The sequence below is a fragment of the Lacerta agilis genome, chromosome 15 (assembly GCF_009819535.1).
Source record: "Lacerta agilis isolate rLacAgi1 chromosome 15, rLacAgi1.pri, whole genome shotgun sequence".
In the NCBI taxonomy this organism is placed as follows: domain Eukaryota; kingdom Metazoa; phylum Chordata; class Lepidosauria; order Squamata; family Lacertidae; genus Lacerta; species Lacerta agilis.
In genome coordinates, this window is record NC_046326.1 from 7558847 (window position 1) to 7576828 (window position 17982).

Consider the following 17982-nt stretch of genomic DNA (forward strand, 5'->3'; position numbering starts at 1 on the left):
GATTGTGGTAGCATATTAAGTTGTCAGGCTTAATTATTGTTGTATGTTTAGATTATGCCACAGATTATTTAGTTCAATACCTAGGTTTGCCAACCTGTTTGTGATGGAACATGACAGGATACTAATTACAGCAATGCTGAGAAATCTATTTTTCCCTCCCAATGGGAAACAATGTCATGTTTCCACCCCTATTAGGAGAGTTCCATACCCCTGTATTTAGATAACAGAAGGTTATCAGCTAACTGAGCCATATAAGATCTCCCATGAAGGAAGTGTGTCTGCCTGAGCTCATTGTGAGTTCTAAAAGATTTTTAAACCGATGAGAAAAATATTTAAAGAAAAAGACTTTATAAAGAACTTCAAAACATCAAACAATATTTACACAACAAGAAAAGATGGTATGAAAGCACAGAACATTTAGCAAAAAATCTCATTGTAGCAGTTGAAAGTACAGGCACATTTTGAAAGCTTACTAAGAATTCTTAAGGAAGTGGAGCTTGTCTTTCATTAGACATCCTAGTCATATGATCCCTCTGAGCTTTCCCAATGAGGAAGAGAAGAAGTCCCAATGATGTGAGGGATTAAGGCAGGTGTGGGGAAGTTGTGGCTCTTCAGATGTTGCTGAACTACAACTCCCATCATCCCTGGCCATTGGAGTTGTAGATCAGTAACACCTGGAGGGCCAAAGGTTCCCCACACCTGGGCTAAGATGTCGTTGAGTTTCTCTGAACTGGGCTCTAATATTTATACCCTTAAAACCAAGAGCTTTGCTAATCATACCTAAGTTGAAAAATATCTTTGACAGGTGCGGAGGAAGCCTCCTCGCTACCCAGGGTGGTGAATGGAGGCACCCCTGGTGGCGGGGCATTGTGACGTCCACGGCACACATCAGGACGGAGCGTGCATGCACAAATCGGGAGCATGTGCACTCCGTTGCTGGGGCCGGCTCTGCTGCTTCCGCGGCGACCTTGAGAGCCGCTGCGCGAAAAGCAGCATGGGCGGGGCAGCCCCACAAGCCGCCGATCGCACGCGGCAGCCCCATAGCGGCACTGGCGGGTGGGCCCTGGACAGAATCCAATCTTAGGGCTCAGAGATATTTCTAACCTTATTTGGCAGATGCCGAGTAGAAAACACTAAGCTATGGATTCTATCAGGAAGGACAGTTGGTTTCTAGGTGACTGGTTAGCTATATCAAGCTTAGTAGAGGAGGGAACATACCTAATAATTTGCTTTCTTTCTCAATATTTCTGCAAGATCATAGGTACTACCGGTATCAGGGTGGACTTCAGTATATGGTGCTCTGAGTGAGGACAAAATGTCTCCTACATATTTCTTATTTTTCACAATAATTTCCTTTTGGTATTGCTCTTTATGGATCTTCCCAGCAACTACCAGTATAAATATAGGATATTATTATTATTATTATTATTATTATTATTTCCCCTTGGCTTGGTGCCTTGTGAGGGGGGGCACCCAAACAGCCCTAAATCCAGGGCTACAACAATCTACCGGTAATCGTGAAGCAAAGATAATGAGAAGCTATTTAGGCAGCAATTAATTGCAACCTTAATTAAAGCTAAGTGAAATGATGAATTAGAACACAGACTTCTGGGATCACAATGTCATTATATTTTCTCTCTCTAATACACATAACTGGAAACAGCAGCAACACTTTACAGAGTAGGAAAAAATGGCACTTTTGCATGTGTGGATGTAAGTTGCTGCTACTCTATAAGATTTTCCCTACGTTCAAAAGCTAATGCTTTGGGATGACCAGTCCCAAAGTGAGATTGGAGTGTGCTGGACTTGCACTGAACTCTACCAAAAATAGGATTTACAGGATAAAGTATTGAACCCATTGGTCCAGCAGGGCTGTTCTTATATTCTTATGGAGGTAGCTATCACAATCTTGGCTTCTTTCTATGCTGGACTGCAACATTTGGCCAGCCACTTTAGGAGACAGATGGGACCAGCCCTACCATAAATAGCCACCTCAGATGGCAGATGCAATTTATCCTTAGCTCCTTAGCTATTCCTTTCTGTTGGAGGAGAAAACTGTTAAAGATAAAAGTTTAATGTACATAAAATGTAATGATTGTATGCACCGGAGAGGGTAGAGTTTTCAGTTTGAGCATTTGGGTTAACTGATGACTCATCCTTGGAAACCCAATCAGCAATCTCTCTCAGCAGGAGATAAAACCAGAGACAGCCAACCACTCAGTGAGCGTTCTTGAACAAGCAAGTTCCATGCAGGAAGTTTTTGGACTGTATTAACCACGTTACTATGTAGTTTGTTTAAGAGCAATGTGCTACTTTATATTTGCAACATTTATTATGTAACTAGTTTATAACAGTTGGCAGTAAAAACCTTTTCTTGCGGTTGAGAGCTCATTCATTTCTGCACAAGGTCCGGATCAGGGATTCCACTTCCAACAACCCTAACAAAAACTGTGTGTGCCACACAGCCTGCTCTGCCCCTCATAAGCCAGCCTACTGACCCTACTCCAATGCAGAAGAGTCGACTTCCAGTCTAGTTGTCCTCTGCATTGTGAAATGGAGGGAAATAGCATTTTGTCCTTCATCTTAGGCAACAAAATGCCTTTGTCCAACCCTGGAGAAAGAATACTGGGATAGGTGGATGGACTTTTTGATTCTCTAACAACCACTTATTCTCTGTATCCTCTTTCTGTTCCATTTCCCTCCCAGCCAGTATTAGAACCTAGCAGGTGAGAAAAGGTCTTTGGCATTTTTAAAAACCACATCTTCTGTAGAAATGTAGAATTGGTTAAGGCACGCCCTCATTTGAAGGCACAACTCTAGCACCATCACTGGTTGTTTTGGGCCCCAGGGACATCCAGATCGTAAGTGTGATGCAACGCAGTCTGAAACCCTTAAAATCCCCCTTCCTGCTTAGGTATTACCATCTTAAAAAAAATGCAGACCCATCATTTCCTGATTCCACACACACACCACACACACACACAACTTATTCAAGGGAGTTACATTATGAGGTCTACATCACATTCATGACAAAAAAAATGCATTTTTGGCAAAGTTTTTGATGTGAAACAAGAGACTTTATCTACTGTTGCAAAGTTTAAAATAACAACTGAATGGGTACAGCAGGGTGGCAGTATGTCAAAACAACTCAGAAACTGGTCTGTCAGCAGCTGAGAAGACATTGAGTTTTTAAACGGCGTTTTTAATTGTCTTTACTTTTTTATTTTATTTTAAAAAAAACAGACGAGAAACTTCTCAGCCTTACTAAAAAGCACATTAACAGCACAATCCTATGCATATTTACTTCTGTTGAATGGGGAAAAAAAATATGCACTGACGGCTGCAACACCATACCCATTTTTCTGGCGTAAGCCATTTAACTAAAATAGGATTTACTTCAGAGTAGCCATGCATAGGGTAGGGCACCACTGATCTAATTTCCAGCTCCTGGGACTTTGCTGGATTCGACACTCAAGAATTGAGTCTGCTGCATTTATTCCCATCATCTAGCACAGTTACCTTCTCCGTGGGAGACTTTACGGAATATTTTTTTGACAGGAAAATGTCAACCTAATGACACTTTTCTCTGTCATTGCACAGTTAAAGCTTTCTTATGAAGGTGCCCGCACACACTGTCAGTCTTATCGCCCGACTTACATTACAAAGTGACTTCAAAACTGTGGTAAATTATCCACATGATCATGTGACGGTGCCTTCAGAAACAGGTTTCTCTTCCTTTACCTAGGAAAATACTACACTTCCAGTTATTGGGCTCCCTATTAGATAATATTCCTCCACAATGGGAGCTTGATTTCAGCTTGCGCAATAGAGTGTTCACTTCTCTGCCTTCACCTGTGCACATCCTAATATATTCAGTCCAGATTTACGTATAAGCTAAACAAGCTATAGCTAGGGCCCCACTCTCTTGGAGGCCCTCAAGAAAATTAAAGGGGAAAAAAATCTGGATGTACATTTCCAAAATATAAGATAAAAAATAAATAAAACAAAACCTACATACAGCAACAGTGTTTTGTGTTGTGTAGGCTCCTATGATGTAAGTAATGGACCCCACCTGCTAGCCTGCTCCCTAAAATATCACTGGTTTGCTCATTTCTATATAAAGGGTGCCTACATTCTGCATGTGCAATGGCTTTAGATACCCATTAGGACCATAAATTACCATACAGCTTATATTCAACACAAAAAACAGCGACAATTTGTTGTTGACAAAGGACAGCTGGACATATAAAGGGCCCCATTACCTTCAGTAGCTTAGGGCCCCATAAAACCTAAATCCAGCCCTGAATATATTCCAGGGGGTCCCCTAACCCTCTGCAGCCGATGTGGGGAGAAGTCCATGTATCCTCTTTCCCCTTCTTACCTAATGATGAACTTGCTTTACAATAAATAAAATAAAAATCATTCCAGTAGCACCTTAGAGACCAACTAAGTTTGTTATTGGTATGAGATTTCGTGTGCATGAAGAAGGTATCTGAAGAAGTGTGCATGCACACAAAAGCTCATACCAAGAACAAACTTAGTTGGTCTCTAAGGTACTACTGGAAGGATATTATTACTATTATTATTATTATTATTATTATTATTATTATTATTATTATTATTATTATGTTTTTACTATGGCAGACCAACACGGCTACCTACCTGTTGCTTTAAAATGTAGTAACGGATGTTCAGAGTAGCCAGGATAGATTTTGTATCCACCAGGATTTGATCACCAGGACCTCTCGCATGGGCTGAGAGAATGGCACACATGCTACAATACTGGATGTTGGCTGTTTTCAGATCAGCACAGGAAAGTGCACTGCCCTGGTAAGGGGGGGGGGAAGGAGTGGAAGTCATGAGGGTCAAAGGACTGGCAAGACTGAAAAATCCAAGGTTCAGTTGAAACATCATCATCATCATCATCATCATCATCATCATCATCATCATTTGAATTTATATACCGCCCTATACCAGAGGGTCTCAGGGCAGTTCACATAATAAAATCAAGATATAAAACCACAATGACCGCTCCCCACATTAAATGGGGGGCGATGTTTGTGTGGTCACGCGTAGCCCCCTGAATTCCTGGGCGACACCTGGTAGCTCGGCTGGCTGCACCCTCCCCCAGAAGGGATACCTGGGGTTTCCGCCTACCCAGCTAACTGTCCAATTCCGCCTGGGGGAGGTGTAGCCAAGGGATTGGCCAGGTAAGGGGAGGGTCTACCCAGCCCACACAATAGAGAGTGTAGCTTACCTGGGAAGCAGCAGTTGGCTCCAGAGCTTCTCCCACCCTCCACTCCCTCAATTAATCCTTACTTTACAGGTTAACCTTTTTTCCACAGGCACACAGGCACTCAGGCGCTGCTATGCCAAGGCCACTGTTGAAGGGCCGGAAAGGAATTTCCCTGCATTGGCAGGTTTCGCCTTTCCCGTAGCAATTCGTCACAACTTTGGCAGTTTCAGGCCTTTAGTCATCTTCCTAAATGGGGGGCGTGACATGGGGCGGTGACTCCACACCCCCAGTGTGGTGGCGATAACAGGGTTCCCCGTTAAAGGGGCATTGGGGGAGGCATTGTCCATATGCCGAGAGGTTGTCATTGCTCTCCCCCACCAGTGGCGGCAAAATGGGGGGCGGGCTATCTGCTTGAACATATGTTCTCCAGAGCTAGACCAATCCCCGGACATTCTGGATAATCCTGCAGTTTCCCAGATCCCCGGTTGGGGGCTGGGAAGGATAAACGCCCAATGCTGGAGCCAAGGTCTCCCTACATCTGAATCTTAATAAAGTTGTGGCCAATTTTAATCTCATAGCACGTTGTCCTGTGTCATTATTCTGCTCAGGGGTTGCCTGGGGTTTGGGAGACACTGCCTGTCCACACAAAATACCTAATAAAAAACAAAAAACCCACAACCCAATCCCCCCTCAAAGAAACACATTTTGAAAGGGCATAGGATATAAATTGGATCAACCAAAGGCCTGGTTAAAAAGGAATGTTTTTGCCTGGCACCTAAACGTGTATAACAAAGGCGCCAGGCGAATATGTATTCAGAAGCTTCAATGTTTGTTCAAGAGAAGCTTGAATCCCATAAAGGCAGATCAGTCCCAGTTCAGTCCCAGACAGTGACTAAAATACATCCCTTATTTTCTGTTGAATATATGAAAAAAAAGGGATGCTTCAGAACAAGGGGCGGATTTCAGATTAAGGAGGCTCTAGCAGGAGGCCATCCGAACCTGAACAGGAAAGCAAAAAGTAGAGAGCTTCTGCACAGAAACAGGACATTAATAGTAAAAAGAATTTCATGAGGTGTGCTCCGCTGATACGCTCAAGAGGAAGTCAAATTATGTTTCTTTTGGAGCCAAATGCACTGGATTCAGAATGAAAACCCAAATTCCAAAGGAGAACCCAGCAGCTGTTGTACAAGGTGGTTGGGAATAACACGTTCCAAGGTTTTCTTTCTTCTGAGGCAAATCTTCTCTGACTGGCTCCAGACGTAGCCAGGCCAGTGTGTGATCAGTTTTGTAATACTGACTTTGTTCATCTCATCCAAAGGGGACCTTGGATAGGAAAGCTGTTCAGGTTGCAGCTGCTGGCTGCATCTTTCCTATGCAAGATCTTCCTTCAAATTACACCAACAAGTGCTGTCAGTTAATGAGAAAGTGACCACGCATTAGATTGGCTGAAATTGTTCATCACACCCAAAGAAAAGTAGCTGCCTAAATGGAAGATCCCATAAAGCAGGAGTGGGGATCAAATTAGGCCTGACGGGTGTCCACACTCACTCATCTCACACTTGATGTGATATCAGGTGCGGAGCAGGTGGAGTTGAGTCTGCAAGGGAAAAACAATTTCTTGGCAAGTGGAGCTCACTGAAAGTGTTGATTGGCTCACTGATGCTGACAGCAAGCTCCTCTGAAGTCATGCATTTGCAGGTGCAGGCTAGATTCAACCACCTCCTGAAAATGAGTGTTTCCTTTTTGCAGACAGATCTGATGATCTGCAGAGGAAATATATCCATTCTCAGGAGTGCTCTGAATCCAAACTGTGCCTGCAAACTAACAAAGCTGGGTTCACTGTCAGAGCAAATCAGTGCTGACAGTGAGCCCTTTTTACATTGTCATGTGACAGCATAATGACATAAAATGATTGGCGGGTGACCAGACACACCCACTTGTCAAAAATAACTCACAGGCGGTAGGCCAGTTTTCTTTCTGACCCTTGGGTTGAAAAGGCTTACCCACCCCTTACAATAAAGTGGATGTTTGGAATCATTCAGGCAATAAATAGAGAAAGTTTGTTTCATCTATTTGTGCTGACCATGATGGGAAAGCACTCTGTTTATGTATCGCTTACTTGTTTGTTTCTCCATTCTTGATAAGGCTTTTTACTTCCAAATGCATAGCCTCCTTAAATTATGCCATGTGAAATGTTAACTCCTTTTGATCACTTTTGTTCACTCAATCCCAAATGCCCACAAAGAGAAGATATTATATGGTTAATATGTTAGGGATGTTTGTATTTTGATGACCCAGTATCATTATAGTTGATCTGAGGAAGTTTTGAGTTCCATGATTTTAACATAAATGCATTTTTAAGATGAGAATATTGGGGGGGGGTACGATATGTAAAGAATATGTATACCCTCAGTAAGAATGTTTGGGGGAAATTGTGGAGAATTCCCATTCTCTTTGGAGATAGTCAAGTGATCCACAAAGACAATATCCTTCAGCTCACTGAGTGTGAAGTTTACTGGCTCGTAGAGGCATCACAAAGTTCCGTAGTCCAATCAGCGCGGCGGTAGCATCTCCGAAAACACAGACTACAATGTGATCAGCGCAGATCTGGATTGCCCCTTAGGTCGCTTCTAAACAGGAAAAAACAGAACGATGTAAGAAATGAAAACATTGTTTTGGGGGGAAATTGTTAAAGGAAAATGGGGCGATTCTCATGTTGGGAAATGGATCCTTGACATAATGTCATATGTGCTGCTTTCAGATTTTGGTGGGCCCTTCAATATGATGCTTGCTCATTGCTGTCACAGCCACAACTACCCATTCTTTGTGACTGCTCATTTATTTAACTTCTGCCCTTGGACTCAATTCATACCATTATCGAGAGAGGGAGAGGAGCAAAGGAAGTGACTATCAAGAGTCTTTGGTTCCTTCTCCTTCCACCTAGTCCTACCAGTTTTCTTGGAGAGGGCAGGCCAAAGGATAGTGACAGCAAGGGAAAGCAACAGAGGTCATGCCTGATGATACAGATACATGTTGCTAGCCAGGTTCAACAGAAAGACTGCTGGTTCAAACAAACCGAGAAGTGGGGATACCAATTTAATTTCCCTGTCTAAATTTGAAATTCAGAATGTATCACACTAAATCTCAACATGTCTTTTTTGCTTATGGAGGGGAACCTCTTCCCCCTCCCCCTCCCCCTCCCCCTACCAATATCAGAATTTCAAGTGTGATATTCTAGGATTTCAACTTCTGTGGATTTCAGTTTAAATTATACACAAATGTTGGCACTTCTCTTCTTTAAAATACCAATGGTTCATAGGAAATCAAATTCATTCAACTGATTTGGACCCATAAGCAATTATCTGGGCAATGCACATTTAAAAAATCAACAACAAAGAAACAAAAACCTATTCAAAATCAGTGTTGTGATAAAACAAGTTAAGAAGCAGCAAATACGACAATTTTGAAATACAAATAAATCACTTCAAAGCAGAGATCAAGGTAAATTAAAACATTGCAGTATCAATTTGAACAGAAAGCTGAAATAATTAAAGTATCACAGAGCTAAATAGCCATATGTTGCCTTTTTAAAAAATAAATGTTAACATTTTAAAAGTCCTGTGGGCAGAGTATGTCTTTCCCTGGTACTGAAAAGCCATTAAAGTAGGCAACAGTTAAGCCTTTCTGGGAAGGACATTTCACAACTGAGGAGCCACTGCTGGAAAGGCCCTTTCTGTTGTAGCCATTTTCTGTATCTTAGTGGCTTGATATCATAGAAGAAAAACATCATTTGATGATCTGAAGGCTTGGATAGGCAGTCTTTCAGATACAGGCACAGCAATCCTATCAAAAGCTGACCAAATTTATGCCAGTTGAAATTAAACTGGAGTAATTTACACCTATTCCAGACACTGTTCAGGTGCTGGGCAACTGCCATGCGAACTGGCCTGAGTCTGGCACCCTTTTTGCCACCATGGCATCCGCCATATTGCCAGGTCATGTGATTGAACTGAAAGAGGCTGTGAACAGGTGTCAATCTCTTCTTGTCCCATCACACCCCTTCCATGCCACTTTTTGGGGGATTTACATGAGCATATGTTCTGCCTCCTGAGCCCTGGCTAAACTGGGACAGTTGGATACCTGCCTAGTCTAAATCCACTCATTGTAGTGGATCTTGGGATTGTGTTGGACTTTTTGGTCCCAAACCAAGAAGAACTTCAAATATGGGGGTGGACACTTTGTGTCTGGTGCAGAGATATATGTTGTGCCTAGCCCTGGTCTAGCACACACACACACTTTCACAATTCCTTCCCTTTTTCAGTGACGGCTCCGACCTGGTGGAATGCTCTGTCCCACGAGACTAGGGCCCTGCAGGACTTGATCTCCTTCCGCAGGGCCTGTAAGACAGAGCTATTCCACCTGGCCTTCAATTTGAATTAGCCTGATCCTCTATTCCCTTTCCCTCCCTTCCTCTTTTATGAAGAAACCCTTTCTGGGACCCCACATTTAAATTCTTCCCTGGTCTCCTTACTGGCCCTAGTAGGACCAACTTGGCCAGTTAGCCCTGGTGATCATTTGATATCTACTGACTGGGGTTTTTTTCCCCTTCTTCTTCTTCCCCAAAATGACCCCTGAATTTTTGAATTTTATTGCTATTGGTGCTGCATTTTATGTTGTATTTTAATGCTGTTTTATGCTGTTTTTAAGTCGCATTTTAATCAATGTTTTATATTTCCTGTTAGCCACCCTGAGCCCAGTTTTTGAACTGGGAAGGGCGGGGTATAAATAAAAATTTATTATTATTATTATTCTGGGAATTTTTCAGCGAGAAATGTCCAGCAACATTTCTCAACAGCCCACTAAGCAAGCCAATGAGAATAATGCTATGTCATGCAGCTCAGTAGTATTCCTAGGGCATAATGCTCCAATAGGAAGGATGCTATGTCATGCTGTGGTATCATTCCTATGGGGCATTCATTCCACGAACAACAACAAACTAATTAGGAAAGCCAATCTCTTATGGTAACAAGGTTTTTGGGGGGTGGGTGGGATGCATAGGTCCAGTGCAACTGGAAATCAGCACAGGATGCCTTGTGACTGGCAGCTGCCATTGGGCAAAACTCTTAGGTGAATGAGCATTCAGCCATGGCCATGTTCTTCACTGGTTCTTCACTGGTTGTGAATGTATTCTGGAGATTAAGGACTTAACTGACACTAAGATCAATGAGTTTCACACTTTACTGAACACCACCAGCATCCCAGTGGCAATGCCCTTTGCAAAGCACACGGTAACCTGAAGCCTTCTAGCATATTTAACCAACGGGTAGGCTAACCAACCAAAATTGGTGTTACTGCTTTGAGATCTGCTGTACTTCTCAATTTCAATGCCATACTGCATTATACGACACAGCTCATTTTGGGATGTTTTCTGTGTATCAATTGATGGAATCTTTCCATGATTGGTACATAGTATATGCAAGGGATGTGCATCAGATCTGTGGAAATCTAGCTGGGGAGAGTCTTTCCTTTCTTAAAAAAAACAAACAAACCATGGAGGTTCTTTTAAAAAGGTAAATGCTCTGCTTTAACAAAAAGGAACCAGAACTCTTCCAAACTCCACTGCTAACTCTTGGAGGTCTGCAAGGCCTATATTGAAGGCCACAAGCAACAACAGAAGGGAAAGGTCAGTGCGAAGTAGCAAAGTTTTATTTTTTATTTTTTTTAAAACCAACATACTGTACACACAAGGCTACACACCACTTGGCTATCTCTTGGTCATTTTATGGTAGAAAGGGGATCACTTTTGCTTCTTGCTCACACACACACACACACACACACCCTGTTAGTCTGCAATTTGGCAGGCTTGATTCACTCTGGAGGGGTTCCTGTGCCTGTAAATTTCATCCACTTTGGCCAAAAGGGTAAAAGGTTATAGCTGTTTTTATATTCTCTGTCATAGTGAATGGGGCAACATTCTTTTTATATGGAGCAGCTCAGAACCCAAAATACAGATCTCAGTGGAGAGAGCACAGGGTGACTCAGAAACAGATTGGGTTTTTTTATTTTTAAAAAATGCACAGATACAGAGATATAAGCCAAATCACAGAGACTGTACAAACCCCTAGTATATGTCCACATTCCCAGTCAAGAGCTGCCAAACTATTACATTCATAAAACACTCCTTCCACAATGGATTTTTTTTTTCTTCAGAGGGCAATAAAAGACTCATGTCATGGGAATTTTGCTGATGAGTGATTAGAATCATAGCCAAATTAAATGATCATCTTAACTAATTGGATTAGTCTAAATTGAATAATGAAACCTCAAGCTGTATTTAGTGGAACGTGCCTTAAATCCAATTATTAGTCTGTCAAGTGGTGCTAAACAATGGAAATGATCCATTCTATAGACCTTTTAATAGGAACTATTGAACAACAACCTAGCCAGACTAGGATATGAGATGTTGAAGGGAAAGGCAGTTGGCGTACGGGGGGGGGGGGAGGGAGAGAAGCACACATTGTAAGTGTGGTAGAAATTATTTCAACAGACATTTGCTGACCTGAACTAAGGATGCCTCTTTTTTAAATTTATTTTTTATTAAGAGTTTTTCATGAATAACAAAGGTACATATAACGTCTCTGTTTTCAATTCATAGAGCCCTTTCTACATGTCAGCTACATTCGGTGTGAGACATTGTTGTCATAGGCATTGTGAGGTTGGGGACGACGACGTGGGGAGAGAGGAGGGAGACAGAAGAGGAGCTAAGGATGCTTCTAAAAAAAATCCACTTTAGTTCATTTCCAAATTGACTAGTTTTGTTTCTGAAATAGAACCAAGGATTTAGGAATTCTCAAATGTTCTTCTTTAAATTTCAAATTTTGTACAGAGTACTGTGCATGGGTGGTTTGATGGTGCTTCCACTTCCTTCCTGATTTGTACCTCTCTTTATTGGATGTCCTCTGGGTTAACAATAGTCATTTGGGCCTTGAGAAAACTGGTTGTACTCAAGATTACCTTTTTGTGTTGTATTTCATTAATCTGGAGAAGACTGAAGTATTACCAAAGCAGCACGTAAAACAAATCTTCATATACCTCCCATCTCCAGTGGGCCTTTGTCCTCCCATGAATATGTGTTAGGAACTGATGCTATCTTTGCAGACATTGCAACATGCTTGGGAAGGCGTGCAACTTAATACAGTGGTACCTTGGTTTACAACCATAATCTGTTCCGGAGGTCCGGTTGTAAACCAAAACAGGTTGTAACCCAAGATGGACTTTCGCCAATGGGGCCTCCCTCCAAAAATTGGTTGAAATTTTAAAAAAATGGGTTGTAATAAAAAAGGGGGGACACACACTTCCAGGTTTGACGTGGTTGTAATCCAAAATGGTTGCAAACCAAGGTACCACTGTACTTGATGATATGACTGGGTGGTCTTTCCAATTTCCCTCAGTTTTTTAAAATGATAACTATTGTCATGCTGCTGGATTCTGACTGTCGGTTGGTTTAAAAAATTCATTTTGTTTTTTAAAATCATGGAGAAGAAATGAATATGCAGGAAGCTTTGCTATGTTGTTTTCGGTACCTGCTAAACCAGGCATGTAATTTTAACATGGGATCTTATTTTTATTGTGCTTTTAAAAACAACAACAACTGACTTTACATTTTGCTAAACTTTAGGCCAGCTTACTGAAGGTTTGATTTTCTCGTTATTCTTTAATGAATATTATATATTTTTTAAATGTAAACCTCTTAGATGTTTTTGGTGATTAAGCAGAATATAAATCCTGATAGTTAAATAAATAAATAGATCCGGCCCAGTGTGCTGAATGGTACCTGTCAGCTAGGTGTAAGTGCCATTTTAATTTCCAACAATACCCAAGATGTAAAGTCCTTTAGGAGCACTGTTGGAAATTTAAATGTTGGCTCAATCTAGCTCCCCAGCTAGATATTGGGGAAGGGGCCTGGCTCAGCGGTAGAACACCTGCTTTGCATGCAAAAGTTTCACTCCTTAGCATTTCCAAATAGGGCTGGAAGAGAACATTTAAAAAAAAAAATGCTGGAGAGCCATTGCAAATCAGTGTAGACAATACTGAGCTATGTGAACCAGTGATCTGATGTGGTAATAAAGTAGCTTGCCCAGTTCCTATGCACTCTGAGTATGGCTGAGGGTGCTACCAATGCTTATTGCTGCCTGCCTGCCAGACTCCAACAAGTCCAACAATGAGGGGGCGCTTTCGCCAGGTAACCCCCATCACACTTGGGGCTAGACATAGTGCCTTAGCAACTGCATTAATAACTCATATTTGGCAGGCAAAGCTTTTCCCCCAACATGAGGCTGCCTCCAGCTTCACTTTCCAAATCTGTGCATGCCATGCAGGTGTTAACGGCACAGGAAGCTGGCTAGAAACAAGTTAATAAGCCAACACCCACCCTACATATAGTGCACCTACCAAGAGGGCCTCCTCAAAAGGAACAGCTTCACACCAATGGAACATTCCTGAAGAGTCTAGAGTGGTTTTTCCATGGTCCTCCTCCACGTTTTCTGAAGGTCTGGATGGACTAAAAGGGACAAAATAACAGGTGATGAAATAATATTAGCAATACCAACACCAGAAACATGGCACCATCTATGCGCATGACACTATGCAAAGAATGTGAAGGCTCCGTTCTTTCCACCCAAAAGGCTTACTATCTGGAAATGGGCAAAAGGGGAGCAAGAGAGGGAGGAGAAGGTAATGGAAGAAGGGCTCAACAGGATCCTACTAGCACAATAGGACTTCCCCCTTTCTCCCCTTGTGTTGCCCTGGGCGTACCTCCTCAAATCTGCTGGAGAACCCCAGAACAGCATCCAGAGAGAGGAAAGCAGGATAATTTCATCTAGAATGCTTGCTGCAAGAACAATCAGAAGAGCATGGCACTGAATCCCTCCAACAATTATGGTTAAAGTGTTGACATGCTGTCTGACAGACACGGTATTGCTTGTCTGTGGTCCGTGATTTATTTTTTGTGCCTTCCACTCGTCCAAGAAAGCAGCTGCAGGTTTCAAAATGACTAAAAGCATGGACACATTATGTGCATATTGGTGTTTACTTTTGCAAGTAGGGCAGCAGGGTGCAAGGCAACGGGTCCAGAAAATCACACTGATGCCACTAAGGGTGATGCTGTAGGAAAGAAATGTGATCTGGCTACATCACATTACCTCATCCATAAGGACTTCTCCAGAAAAGCAGCTTCATTGATAAATGGGATAATCACAACTCAGAGCTGTTCTAGGGAAATAACATGTTGGATTGTATCTTGCATTTTCCTCCATCATACTCGCTTCCTCGGAAAACAGATGTAGTGGCTGAACTGGTACAAAAGGTAAAAGGGTAAAGGACCCCTGGACGGATTAAGTCCAGTCAAAGGCGACTATGGGGTGTGGCGCTCATCTCACTTTCAGACCGAGGGAGTCAGCGTTTGTCCACAGACAGCTTTTTTCTCCTTTGCTGGGACAGCATGGAATGAATTTTAACTTATTTTTACAATTTTATTGTTTATCTTTTTAATAATGTTTTATGGTATTTTGTGTAAAGGCATGGACCTCACAAATTTAATAAACTTGTAACTAGCTTTCCGGGTCATGTGGGCAGCATGACTAAACCGCTTCTGGCACAACAGGACACCATGACGAGTGCCAGAGAGCATGGAAACATCGTTTACCTTCCCACCACAGTGGTACCTATTTATCTACTTGCACAGGTGTGCTTTCAAACTGCTAGGTTGGCAGAAGCTGGGACAAAGCAATGGGAGCTCACCCCATCATGCGAATTCGAACCACTGACCCAAAGATCAGCAAGCCCAAGAGGTTTCATGGTTTAGACCACAGTGCCACCCACATCCTGAATGAAGTGGTATTCAGACTTGAAATGTTGCATCATACCTTGAACATAGGTATCGAATCCCATTCCAGTATCACAGTGTTTGACCAAGCTATTGCATCACAAACCAGCATAAGTACTGATTGGTCCATCTACCTTAGTAGCAGCAGCTCTCCAGGGTCTGAGTTTCTCCCCAAGTTCTGCTATCTGAGAACCTTCGAAAACAAACCAATGGGATGCCAACCGCTTGGGTGAAACAAAAGGCTTCTCTTTGCTTAGTCAACGAAGTTCAGTTCACACTGCAAACCTATCTACTTTGCACGTTCTGATGAAATATGGGAACCAAAATATAGCTTATCATCCATTGAAATTTGCAGCTGTCCATATTCCATGATGCAATTGTCTAATCAATTTATGTGTACTGAAATACATATATTATGGGAAAGTGAACATCAAAATGAATATATCTGTGAAAATAGCATGCAAAAATGCATTATGCTGCTGGAAACTGACTGCAAAAAAGCATATTTTGGAGAAAATTTCATACCAAAATATGCACATTAGGGGAAACACACTCTAAAATGCTGGTGAATTTTCATGAGGGCTCTTTTAAAAAACATTAATGGATTGTAAACTGATGTGGATATGTGAATAACAGAATTTACAATGGGAAAAACAAGAGAGACTGAAATGGACAGATTTGTCCATCCTTAGGAAGCAGGTTCCTTGAAAGTCCATTGCCTGAGAACTTGAGAGCTGCTTTCAGTCCAAGAAGAAAGTGCTGGGCTAGATGGACAAATATCATGACCTATGTTCCTAAGAGCCCTAATTGAAGCATTCAAAAGAATGAACATGGGAAGGCTTAAACCTGGAATGAGAAGTGGGCCCATGTGTACCAGCCATGCCCCACATATTCCCGAGCGTGGCAGCTGCACCTTTCCCAGAAGGTCTGGTGGGAGTGTGCAAACACATTTGGCCCAACACACTTACGAGTTTCCTTGTAGTCAAGAACCCTGATCACAGGGAGGAGTGTAAGCACTTACAAGACCCATTCAGACCTTTCTACTCAAAGTACAAATATTGGAAGGGGGGGGGGGTTAAACCAGTATGCTCAGCACATGTGCACCATCTCCCCAGCTTCAGTCCAAATGTGTTTATTTGAAAGCCTGAATAGGGTTATGGTTGCAATCCTACCCATGCTTAGCTGAAAGTAAACACTTCAGGTAATCATTTCATTTATCATTGTGAAGCTCAGTTCCAAATAAATATGCATAGGGCTGAGGTTGCATGTTTCATTTCTAGAAGAGGGCATGCAGATACACAGAGTGCCTTGTTGCCTTAAATGATTTCCAGGGTTTACAAATGCCCTTTCATCGTGAAACCAGCTCAGACTTATACAAGCTGAGCCCTTAACGGCACCAGAAATTAATGACAGCTCTTTGCCAAATACCCTTCCGGCCATTAATGAATAGCTGGTGCTAGAATGTGTGTCTGGGTTCAAGTTTACAAAGCAAAAAGCGAAACACTGTAGAGGGTCACACTCTTTGTCATTTGAAATAAGCTTCTTTAAAGGGGATAAAGCTGTCTTATGTTGAGTCAGACCATTGTTTACACTGACTGACGGCAGCTCTCCAGGGTTCCAGGCAAGGGACATCCTAGACCTACCTGGAGGTGCGGAGGATTGAAACTGGGAATTTCTACATGCAAAGCAGGGAATTTCTACATGCAACTGAGCGATGGCCTTGCTCAGTAGTAGATTGTATTGAACCCACAGCTGACAGGATGCTCAGGTGGCCACTCCAAATCTCCCAACCCATTTTCAGCTTGAGAAACTTGAGGGCTGCTGCCAACCAGAACAGGAAATGCGAGGCTAGGTGAACAGTCTGCATGTAGAGCAGAGACTTTACAACTGAGCTACAGCCCTTCCCCAAATATCAGATACTAGTGGATAATATGGGAGAATATGTTAGCAGTGTATCTCAGTCCTCCCATGCCAAGAATAGACATTTCTGTCCATTAGTCATATGGCACCTCCCCAGCATTTGAAACCTCCTCCCTCCTGCCTGGATGATGGATCGGTCAGGTGGTGATTAAATTGTGTTTTGGCAAGAGGGAAGATATCTTGTTGCAAGCTCTTTTAACTCAGCCCAGCTCAGCAAATCAATCAGTGCACACTTTTCCATCATCATAAAACCATGATCTATGTACACAAGCTGTCACAGATGATATCTCCCTTCACTCAAAATGTTATAGGAAGCATCTATGCCCCGAAGGAAACACCTGTCAGAGCCCTGGGTAGGGAAATAAAAAGGCAAGACTGCTTGAAACACACTTCATCAAAAAGGCATCCTTCTCCAGATATCATTGCGGGGGGCAGGGAGGGGGCGAATGCTCATCTATCTCTCTGTGTCTTAACTAATGTTCCCTTCTGCCATATTCTCAGCAAATGATGTGAGATTTTCAGGAATCTACTTTTCTTGGGAGAACAGTGAATCATTCTGGTGATTCCCCAGTATCCGCACTGAGGAATCTCCAGGAAATAAAGCAGGAAGAAGGTAGGCTTAGCAGAAGTAAACACAGATACAGAGCACAAGAGAATAATGGATGGCCTGGTCTTCCAAGGAAATTTCACAAGCCTGGATCTGGTTTTGTTAAAGCCTAAGATTGTCTTTGAAATCTACCGGTAGCTCTTAAAATAGGAAGCTAGGAAACTGCCTTCTACCAAGCAGCACCAGCTCCAGGTTTAAGGGATCATTGGGAAAGGTATGCCCATTCACTTTCTTCTTCTCTTGGGACAGAATCCACACAGTTGCCCACAGAGTTATGGTAAAGACTCTTGACTAGGGATTGGCAAATCCGTTGATTTCAATTTCTCTTATTTTCTC

The 17982-nt window shown here is 42.4% G+C and overlaps 1 protein-coding gene across 1 annotated transcript in view; it reads right to left on the bottom strand.

The window, feature by feature from the left end:
• The window catches only part of KCNU1 (potassium calcium-activated channel subfamily U member 1), an 86040-nt gene that overhangs the window by 14495 nt on the left and 53563 nt on the right, over window positions 1-17982 (bottom strand). Inside the window, 6 exon segments of the mRNA XM_033172504.1 lie at window positions 4659-4827; window positions 7644-7675; window positions 7678-7713; window positions 7716-7749; window positions 7751-7843; window positions 13688-13796. Coding sequence (XP_033028395.1) covers window positions 4659-4827; window positions 7644-7675; window positions 7678-7713; window positions 7716-7749; window positions 7751-7843; window positions 13688-13796 — 473 coding nt within the window.